At 38.0% G+C, this 11,390-nt stretch overlaps 1 protein-coding gene across 1 annotated transcript in view; it reads left to right on the top strand.

Annotated features, from left to right (window-relative positions):
* LOC137624762 (uncharacterized) overlaps positions 1-11,390 on the top strand; it is a 161,093-nt gene that overhangs the window by 131,861 nt on the left and 17,842 nt on the right. The window contains exons 15-16 of the mRNA XM_068355714.1: positions 6,783-6,874; positions 8,810-9,839. Of these exons, the coding sequence (XP_068211815.1) occupies positions 6,783-6,874; positions 8,810-9,839 (1,122 nt within the window). The remainder of the gene's footprint in view (positions 1-6,782; positions 6,875-8,809; positions 9,840-11,390) is intronic.

Genomic DNA, 11,390 nt, shown 5'->3' with positions numbered 1-11,390 from the left:
AAATATAAAGATACAGAAATGCTTCAGTCTATACTAACACGAGAAACATCGAAATAGTCCAGAGAGAGAGAGAGAGAGGAGAGAGAGAGAGAGAGAGAGAGAGAATGTGTATTACAAGAAGTTACAAGAATTTGGATGTCTCAAAGACTTATTAGTCCATCTGCAGAGGCTCCACTTGCTCTTTGGGAGAGAGAGAGAGGAGAGAGAGAGAGAGAGAGAGAGAGAGAGAGAGAGAGAGAGAGAGAGAGAGAGATCATAATGCTTAAACATAAAGAAATTCAGTCTATTCAATGACGACAACTTCAAAATTGAAATAGTGCACAGAGAGAGAGAGAGAGAGAGAGAGAGAGAGAGAGAGAGAGAGAGAGAGAGAGGGGGGGGGTATTTATCAACTAATTAAAACAAAGCAATTGCAAAAGCCTAGAGAAAGAAAAAACAATAACAATATCTCTAGCTATCAACGACAAAGGTTCTCTTCTCACTCAACCCCCCCCCCCTTCCAACCCCACCTTTTCCCCCTTCCCAAGCACCAAACGGTCTGTCAATACATCCCAAAGCAGAAGAGAGACAGAGATGCCAATAGTCAACGAGCCTCTTGACGTGACAAAGTGGAAATGACGGATGGATACGAAGTCGTAGCTTTCATATCTGATATTCCCAATAAACCTCTTGGATGGATTCGTAAGCAACAGTCTGGGTATCAACTTTTGTCCCAGAAATCGTTAGCTTAGAACTGTACCACTCTACTACAGAGCCAATTAACCTCTTAGATGGATTTATAAGCAACTGTACCACTCTACTACAGAGCCAATTAACCTCTTAGATGGATTTGTAAGCAACTGTACCACTCTACTACAGAGCCAATTAACCTCTTAGATGGATTTGTAAGCAACTGTACCACTCTACTACAGAGCCAATTAACCTCATAGATGGATTTGTAAGCAACTGTACCACTCTACTACAGAGCCAATTAACCTCTTAGATGGATTTGTAAGCAACTGTACCACTCTACTACAGAGCCAATTAACCTCTTAGATGGATTTGTAAGCAACTCTCTGGGAACAACTTTAGTCCTAGAGATACTACCGCCAGAAAGTCATTGGGTCCTTTGACTGGCCAGACAGTACTACATTGGATCTTTCTCTCTGGTTACGGCTAATTTTCCCTTTGCCTACACATGCACCGAATAGTCTGGCGTATTGTTTACATATTCTCATCCGTCCTCATACACCTGACAACAATCGGATTACCAAACAGTTTTTCTTTGCTCAGGGGTTTAACTACTGCACTGTAATTGGTCAGTGGCTACTTTCCTCTTGGTAAGGGTAGAAGAGAATCTTTTGCTAAGGTAAGGAACTCTTGTAGGAGGACACTCCAAAATCAAACCATTGTTCTCTAGTCCTGGGCGGTGCCATAACCTATGTACCATGGTCTTCCACAGTCTTGGGGTAGAGTTCTCTTGCTTGAGGGTACACTCAGGCACACTATTCTATCTTATTTCTCTTCCTCTTGTTTTTGAACTTTTATTAGTTTATATGTGAAAGAATTATCTTAATGTTATTACTGTTCTTAAAATATTTTATTGTGATTGTTAATTACCGTACTTCACTTGTAGTTTATTTCCTTATTTCCTTTCATCACTGAGCTATTTTCCCCGTTGGAGCCCTTGGGCTTATAGCATCCTGCTTTTCCAAATAGGGTTGTAGCTTATCAAGTAATAATAATAATAATAATAATAATAATAATAATAATAATAATAATAATAATAATAATCGTAAATTTATAACTGTACCATCTCTATGTCACAAGGATACCAAGAACGTATTTCTGAGGAATCTATTATCCCTGGATGGAATTTGAAATCGCAACCGCACTCATGTATAACTGTTTTATGAATAATTATCAAGATGTATTTATCTACACAATTAAACGTATATGGAAAAGCATTTCTTCATAATCTCTCTCTCTCTCTCTCTCTCTCTCTCTCTCTCTCTCTCTCTCTCTCTCTCTCTCTCTCTCTCTCTCTCTCTCTCTCCAATAATTAGCAGCTGGATCTTTCTGTCAGTTGCATTGTAGAGACATTCATTTGGGTGAACTTGCTTTATATTGGGCGTGAGCGGATGGAAGAGGAACAGCAGACAGATACCTGAAGTTATATACTTCAGAATTATTGTGTGCAGTAGTATGACAGATAAGGATTAATGGAGACAAAACGCAAGAAAATATTGTTAAACGGAACATTCAATTTATATGTATATATATACATAAATATATATATATATATATATATATATATATATATATATATATATATATACATATATAAATATATATATATATATATATATATATATATATTTCCGGTCACGCAAAGAGGCATTGCCAGACGTATAATTACTCCGTCTCTCCCCATCCCTCGGGTACGGGAGAGAGTAGTCATACCCTGGCGTGTGTGCGTACGTATGAGCACATCTATGTAAATATTTAGCCTTCACATTGACGGGTCGCGTAAACTAATGATATAATAGTGGTATTGGTCCAGGCCATACGGTTTCTACAACGTAGCCAGGATCTTAAATAACACGAAATCTTAAATTTAGTTTCAGACGTTGAAGTGATTCTGGAATGTGCCAGTTGCAAAATGATCTGCGTTCGAGTCACTTCTGTGAATACAATGCTGCAATTATGATTCCGCTGGAATATACGAGCATGAAGGAGAGCTGTGAAGGGAGTGAGGGTGGGGGAATCGATATCAAGGATTGTTGCGAGGAGGGGAGATGCCCTCGGAAATTCAAGGATTCTTAAAAGATTATTTCTATATTACTAATCAGGTTTTTTTTTTTTTCATTCCGTTTTCTATTTCAACTTCGGCGCGGTTCAATGCCATATATAGGGACTAATGAAATATAAATACGAAACATAAACACAACGTGAAAATATCCCAACAAAAATACTTGAAGAGAAAAATAAAAGAATCACGTTTTTAGTTTGAAATCTCTCGCTCTACTCCACGCATATTTTTATATAAATAGATAATTGAATAAACACTTTATCTCTTTTTGCCTCTTTAAAGGAGAAAGGAATTAGATCCAGAATACGTTGAAGAAAACTACGGATTTCTTCGATATATTTAAATCCAATTCAATCCCTGAGGACTCCTTCCAAAGGAATCCAATGTCTTGGGTTAGAGTTCTCTTGCTTGAGGGTACGCTTGAGCACACTATTCTGACTTATTTCTCTTCCTCTTATTTTGAAGTTTTTATAGTTTACGTGATCTATTTATTTTAATGTTATTTTTTAAAATTCTCTTGTAGTACATTTCCTTTCCTCACTGAGCTTGTAGCATCCTGCTTTTCCAACTAGGGTTGTAGCTTAGCAAGTACTAGTAATAATAATAAATGTAAGTCAATATAAGAGACATAATTCACTTTTCTTGCGTAAAGACGTACTGTTCATATCGTAACCTGGTTGAAATTGTTCAAAGTGGAATATGAATTAATAAGATAAGAAACAAGGTAAACATAAAAAATCTATATTAAACTGCTTTTTAATAAACTTAAGATAATTCTACTGCATGAAAAGCAATATACAAATAAAAAAAAATTCTGGGTTGTGGTGAACTACTGAAAAATAAAAAAAAATTCTGGGTTGTGGTGAACTACTGAAAAATAAAAAAAAATTCTGGGTTGTGGTGAACTACTGAAAAATAGAAAAAAAATTCTGGGTTGTGGTGAACTACTGAAAAATAAAAAAAAAATTCTGGGTTGTGGTGAACTACTGAAAAATAAAAATAAAAATTCTGGGTTGTGGTGAACTACTGAAAAATAAAAATAAAAATCTGGGTTGTGGTGAACTACTGAAAAATAAAAAAAAATTCTGGGTTGTGGTGAACTACTGAAAAATAGAAAAAACATTCTGGGTTGTGGTGAACTACTGAAAAATAAAAAAAAATTCTGGGTTGTGGTGAACTACTGCAAAATAAAAATAAAAATTCTGGGTTGTGGTGAACTACTGAAAAATAAAAATAAAAATCTGGGTTGTGGTGAACTACTGAAAAATAATAAAAAATTCTGGGTTGTGGTGAACTACTGAAAAATAAAAAAATAAATTCTGGGTTGTGGTGAACTACTGAAAAATAAAAAAAAATTCTGGGTTGTGGTGAACTACTGAAAAATTTAAAAAAAATTCTGGGTTGTGGTGAACTACTGAAAAATAAAAAAAAAAATTCTGGGTTGTGGTGAACTACTGAAAAATAAAAAAAAATTCTGGGTTGTGGTGAACTACTGAAAAATAAAAAAAAATTCTGGGTTGTGGTGAACTACTGAAAAATAAAAAAAAAAATTCTGGGTTGTGGTGAACTACTGAAAAATAAAAAAAAATTCTGGGTTGTGGGTGAACTACTGAAAAATAAAAAAAAAATTCTGGGTTGTGGTGAACTACTGAAAAATAAAAAAAAATTCTGGGATGTGGTGAACTACTGGAAAATAAAAAAAAAAATCTGGGTTGTGGTGAACTACTGAAAACGTGCCTAGCGATCTCCCGGATTGGGGTTCGAGACCTACTCATATTCGATAGTTTCTTGTAGTGTCTACAACCTGACCATCCTTGTGACGTTAGGATGAGGTGTGGCTTTGGAGGAGCCTATAGACCTACCTGCTGAATCATCAACAGCCATTGCCGACCCTCCCTGGTCCTAGCATGGGTGGAGATGGGGGCTTTTGCATTGTTCTGTTAGCTAGGGCATTACCACTGTCCCTTGCCTCTACCATTGATGAGCGGCCTTTAAAGTCAGATCGTGAACGGGAAATAAACTTCCTGTTTAGCAGTGCAAGTCAAATTGTAATTTTGTATATTTTGTAATGTACTCTGAGAAGGGACGCTAGAGTTAATAAAATTCTTAAATCCTTTAAAATCCTTTAATGCTATTATCCAGACGGGGAACAGACGCTTTCACCACCGTCCCATATCGTAGATATGCAAGAAATGTGTATATTGGTCCAATGCTTTGGTACGGTACATAACAAATCAGTGGTGGGGAATTGTCGTTTCGACCCTCTCTTTTATTACCTTGGAAAATTACGGCAGGTATGTAAGATAACTGATAACATCAACGATAATAAAGATGAAATAACAATAACAATAATAATAATAATAATAATAATAAAAATAATAATAATAATAATAATAATAGGGTTGTGGCGGCCTATTGGAAGCGTCCCTCCCCAGTGTTCTGGTGGACTAGGGTTCGAGACTCACTATACCTCGATAGTTTCTTGAGGTGTTTGCAACCTCACTATCCTTGTGAGCAAAGGATGGGGGCTTTGGGGGAGCCTATAGCTCTGCCGGCTGAGTCATCAAACAACCATTGCCTAGCCCTACCTGGTCCTACCTTCAGGGGAGAGGGAAGGCTTGGGCGCTGATCATATGTATATATGTGGTCAGTCTCTAGAGCATTGTCTCTATAGCTCTACCTGCTGAGTCATCAACAGCCATTGACTGTCCCTACCTGGTCCTAGCTTGAGAGAAGAGGGAAGGCTTGGGCGCTGATCATATGTATATATGAGGTCAGTCTCTAGGCCATTGTCTCTATAGCTCTACCTGCTGAGTCATCAGCAGCCATTGCCTAGCCCTACCTGGTCCTACCTTGAGGGGAGAGGGGGCTTGGGCGCTGATCATATGTATATATGTGGTCAGTCTCTATGGCATTGTCTCTATAGCTCTAATTGCTGAGTCATAAACAGCCATTGACTGTCCCTACCTGGTCCTAGCTTGAGAGAAGAGGGAAGGCTTGGGCGCTGATCATATGTATATATAAGGTCAGTCTCTAGAGCATTGTCTCTGCCATTCATGGGCGACCTTTAAACCTTTAAAATTGAGATGAAACTATAACGAGAATTGGATAGACAAAAGTCATCGGTTTTACGATACAAATGAAGTATTACAGGAGTCAAATGTAATTTCGAAATGGCATTTTGAACTCATCCGGATTCTTGTAACATTAATTCTAAAGCCCTGCTGACGATGGAAAAGGGATCCCAAACTGAGTTTTGGTGAAAGGTGGACGTGTGTTCGAAGCATCTTGTGGTAAATGCAAATTTGCCTCTGTTATTCGAAATGCGTTTTGCTGGTGATGTAGTTTAACGTGACTGAATACGTCCTAATAACAATAAACACAAAACACACACAGATTTATATATATATATATATATATATATATATATAGAGAGAGAGAGAGAGAGAGAGAGAGAGAGAGAGAGAGAGAGAGAGAGAGAGGAGAGAGAGAGAGAGAGAGAGAGAGAATACCTTAACGAGGTGAAAGGTATGCGTATTGCCATGATCAGTAATACTGTACTAGTCAAGGCCACTCGTTCTAGGTTGGTTTGCTGTGAGCGATCAGACGAAAATCTCTCACAAACACCAATCGGCATTGACAAGCTTGGTGACGAAAACTGGTCAAACCTCAGACATGAATTGAAATGCCTGAGGCCTTTATCCTGCAGTGGACTAGAAACAGCTGCATTTGTTGTAATTGTGGTTGCATATGCACGCAATAGTATGTGAATATAAAAATAAATCTCTGACTCATTAAAGATCTTGATGTGATGAAAATTAACCAACTGCGTTTTACACAGACACTCCTCAAACTTCATCATATTCAGAGATTTTATTCTCCCTAAATATTGTGCAAAATATATTTTAAAGTGATCTTGGTTTGTAAAGTTGGTCCCAGGTAAAACCTTGAGCCATAAAACAGAGCAGAAATATTCTTCCTACTGATGCAGAAGGCCTTGGGTGTTTGTAATGGGGGGTGGGAGAAAAATGATCTCCAAGACAGAAGAGAAAGAGAAAGAGAGAAAAGATAACTGGGAAACAAGTAAGTGCAAGGTGATGAATTGCAGGAGGTCAAACTAGTTGAGGGCATAGGGTCAAACAAGTTTCGGGCATGGGGTCAAACAAATTAAGGGTAATGGTCAAACAAGTTTAGGGCATGGGGTCAAACAAATTGAGGGCATGGGGTCAAACAAATTGAGGGCATGGGGTCAAACTAGTTGAGGGCATGGGATCAAACAAGTTGAGGGCAAGGGGTCAAACTAGTTGAGGGCATGCGGTCAAACGAACTGAGGGCATGGGGTCAAACTAGTTGAGGGCATGGGGTCCAATTAGTTTAGGGCATAGGGTCAAACAAGTTTAGGGCATGGGGTTAAACAAGTTGATGGCATGGGGTTAAACAAGTTGATGGCATGGAGTCAAACTAGTTGAGGGCATCTGGTCAAACTAGTTGAGGGCATGGGGTCAAACAAGTTGATGGCATGGGGTCAAACTAGTAGAGGGCATCTGGTCAAACTAGTTTAGGGCATGGGGTCAAACAAGTAAAGGCATGGGGTCTGACAAGTTGAGGGCAGGGGATCAAACTAGTTGATGGCATGGGGTCAAACTAGTTGAGGCATGGGGTTAAACAAGTTGAGAGCAGGGGTCAAACTAGTTGAGGGCATGGGATTAAATAAGTGTATGGCATGGGATCAAACAAGTTGAGAACATGGGGTTGAACAAGTAATGCCATGGGATCAAACACATTAAGAGCATGGGGTCAAACTAGTTAATGGAATGGGATCAAACAAGTTGAGAGCATGGGGTCAAACAAGTTGAGAGCATGTGGTCAAACAAGTTGATGCCATGGGATCAAACAAGTTGAGGGCATGGGGTCAAATAAGTTGAGAGCATGAGGTTCAAACAATGAGTCGAGGGGGGAAGGACGTGTTAGGAGAAAAAGGGGGCAATCAAACAAATAAATAAGAGAAGAGGTCAACACGAGATGATAAAAGGGTTCCAAGAGATTAGGAAACAATAGAAAAAAAATAAGAAGTCGGAAAAGTAACATGCAGGACAAAGTGAATATGGGAATGAGTCAAACAACAGGCTAGGGGGTAGTCAAACAAATAGAAGGGGAATAAGTCAAACAAGAAGAGGATGAAGATCAAACGAGGGGATGAGATCAAACAAGTAGCTGTGAGGAGGGGGTCGAGCAATAATATGAAGCAAGGAAAGATAAAACTAGTAGCTGAAAGGAGGTCAAATAAGCAGATGATGAGGGAGGAAGGTCACATAAAGAGATAAGCGTAGGTCTATCAAAGCGGTGAGGGTGGATGGTGAAAGCAAGAGTTGAAGGGTCAAGATAAGGAATGAGGTTAAAGATTGGAAGAAGATAACGAGAGGAATGAGAGAAATGGTCTGACCTGATGAGAAAAAATAAAGGGAGGGAAAAAGAATTAAGGGATGCTGCTTCCAATCTCGATACTCATCTAGACTTTCTAAGTCCTACCTTTCTCAATTGTTTCTTCAAAAGTTAAAACTTGGAGCGAATGTTTTTATGTAGAACAGATTGCCATAAGTTTCTTTTAATAATTCATATATGAGAGATATATCTTAATTTCTTTAGTTTATACTGTATATGAAAGATTATTCTAATGTTGTTACTTTTCTTAAAATATATTAATTTGATCGTTCATTATTTGTCTTGCACTTTATTTCCTTATTTCATATCCTCACTATTGGAGCCCTTGGGCTTATAGCATACTGCTTTTCAAACTAGGGTTGTGGCTTGGCTAATAATAATAATAATCATCCGTATCTAATAAAAATAGTTATCTCTCTCTCTCTCTCTCTCTCTCTCTCTCTCTCTCTCTCTCTCTCTCTCTCTCTCTCTCTCTCTCGAAAACAGAAACTACCCCATTGAAAATCCATCTCAGGTTTGAGCGATAGTAAGACTCGCCGAAGCTTTATTTATGTCTCGTCTTCTATTTCACCATAGGGGCCAGAGAAGACCACCGAAATAGAACAGGAGATTCAATTTCTGTGGGCCAGATTCCTTGCCAAGCGAAAAGGAAGAAGTGGGAATGGAAATCACGAGAGAAAAGCGAAAAGGAAGAAGTGGGAATGGAAATCACGAGAGAAAAGCGAAAAGGAAGAAGTGGGAATGGAAATCACGAGAGAAAAGCGAAAGGGAAGAAGTGGGAATGGAAATCACGAGAGAAAAGCGAAAGGGAAGAAGTGGGAATGGAAATCACGAGAGAAAAGCGAAAAGGAAGAAGTGGGAATGGAAATCACGAGAGAAAAGCGAAAAGGAAGAAGTGGGAATGGAAATCACGAGAGAAAAGCGAAAAGGAAGAAGTGGGAATGGAAATCACGAGAGTAAAGCGAAAAGGAAGAAGTGGGAATGGAAATCACGAGAGAAAAGCGAAAAGGAAGAAGTGGGAATGGAAATCACGAGAGAAAAGCGAAAAGGAAGGAGTGGGAATGGAAATCACGAGAGAAAAGCGAAAAGGAAGAAGTGGGAATGGAAATCACGAGAGAAAAGGGAAAAGGAAGAAGTGGGAATGGAAATCACGAGAGAAAAGCGAAAAGGAAGAAGTGGGAATGGAAATCACGAGAGAAAAGCGAAAAGGAAGAAGTGGGAATGGAAATCACGAGAGAAAAGCGAAAAGGAAGAAGTGGGAATGGAAATCACGAGAGAAAAGCGAAAAGGAAGAAGTGGGAATGGGAATCACGAGAGAGAAGCGAAGAGGAAGGAGTGGGAATGGAAATCACGAGAGAGAAGCGAAAAGGAAGAAGTGGGAATGGAAATCACGAGAGAGAAGCGAAGAGGAAGAAGTGGGAATGGAAATCACGAGAGAGAAGCGTAAAGGAAGAAGTGGGAATGGAAATCACGAGAGAAAAGCGAAAAGGAAGAAGTGGGAATGGAAATCACGAGAGAACAGCGAAAAGGAAGAAGTGGGAATGGAAATCACGAGAGAAAAGCGAAAAGGAAGAAGTGGGAATGGAAATCACGAGAGAAAAGGAAAGTATTCTCAAGAAAACTAAAGAAGGGGATTCGCTTTTATTTTGAGGGGTTCAAGCTCTCCGTGTTGATCTTAAACAAACAAATGAATAAAGAATTGTTTTTGTTTGTTCTCACAGAAGAGAGGAAATGACTTCAAAACATGCATGGAACCTTTAGGATTACTTTCCCGTGAATGTAAATCCAGTGAGACACTAACGACACGGGATTAAACAAAATCAATAATAATTTAACTATACATAAGCAAGGCTAACATATTTATATAGCTCATACGTAGCAAAAACTAAAAAGATGGGGAAAAGAAGTAAAAGATAAAGCAGATTAATATTAAAGGAGAACAGAGGCAGTAAGTGAATACCGAAGCTTGACGGTAAATGAGAAAAAAAGGTTCGCCATTTGCCAGATAAGTGCGCGAGTTCACTTTTTAGGAGCTGGGATGAAAACTTACGAACATAAGGATGCTTAGCACCCACTAAGATACATATTCCCATATTCATTATTATTATTATTATTATTATTATTATTATTTTTAGCCAAGCTACAACCCTAGTTGGAAAAGCAAGATGCTATAAGCCCAAGGGCTCCAACAGGGAAATATAGCCCAGTGAGGAAAGGAAATAAGGAAATAAATAAATGATGAGAATAAATTAACAATATATCATTCTAAAAACAGTAACAGCGTCAAAACAGATATGACCTATATAAACTATTAACAATGTCAAAAACAGATATGTCATATATGAACAATAAAAAGACTCAGGTCAGCCTGGTCAACATAAAAACATTTGCTCCTACTTTGAACTTTTGAAGTTCTACTGATTCAACAACCCGATTAGGAAGATCATTCCACAACTTGGTAACAGCTGGACTAAAACTTCGAGAATACTGTATAGTATTGAGGAAAACAGTTTCCTGACCATCTTCTCCAAATGCCCACCGCATTCACCAATCTATGCAATGTATTTTACTTCAGGAAACATAGCTATGGCCTTCTTTGGAATTTAGACCATACTCGTTCTGTCTTCTTCAAGACAGCATGATGACAACATACAGATGGTCGTCCAAATTGTCACTGGTGAATACACATACATAAACATACAGTATATATATATATATATATATATATATATATATATATATATATACACACATATATATATATATATATATATATATACACACATATATATATATATATATATAGAGAGAGAGAGAGAGAGAGAGAGAGAGAGAGAGAGAGAGAGAGAGAGAGAGAGAGAGAGAGAGAGAGAGAGAGAGAGATGCAAAGAAAACCCCAAAACCACTTCTTTTTATCTGATCATTACATGTCCCAGTGAGCTTTACGCAATGTATGTATGTATATATATATATATATATATATATATATATATATATATATACTATATATATATATATATATATATATATATTCAGCGCATAAACATGCAACTTCCAGATTCCTCAGTTTGCAAAAAAAAGGTTAATGTCTAGGAGAGGGCCGCATGAAGATATCAGTGATATTTAATGTATTTTTACTAGAATGTGTAGGAATGTA

This window comes from Palaemon carinicauda, chromosome 31 (assembly GCF_036898095.1).
Source record: "Palaemon carinicauda isolate YSFRI2023 chromosome 31, ASM3689809v2, whole genome shotgun sequence".
Classification (NCBI taxonomy): domain Eukaryota; kingdom Metazoa; phylum Arthropoda; class Malacostraca; order Decapoda; family Palaemonidae; genus Palaemon; species Palaemon carinicauda.
The sequence above is the reverse complement of the archived record's forward strand: the minus strand, read 5'-3'. Positions and strand labels throughout refer to the sequence as shown.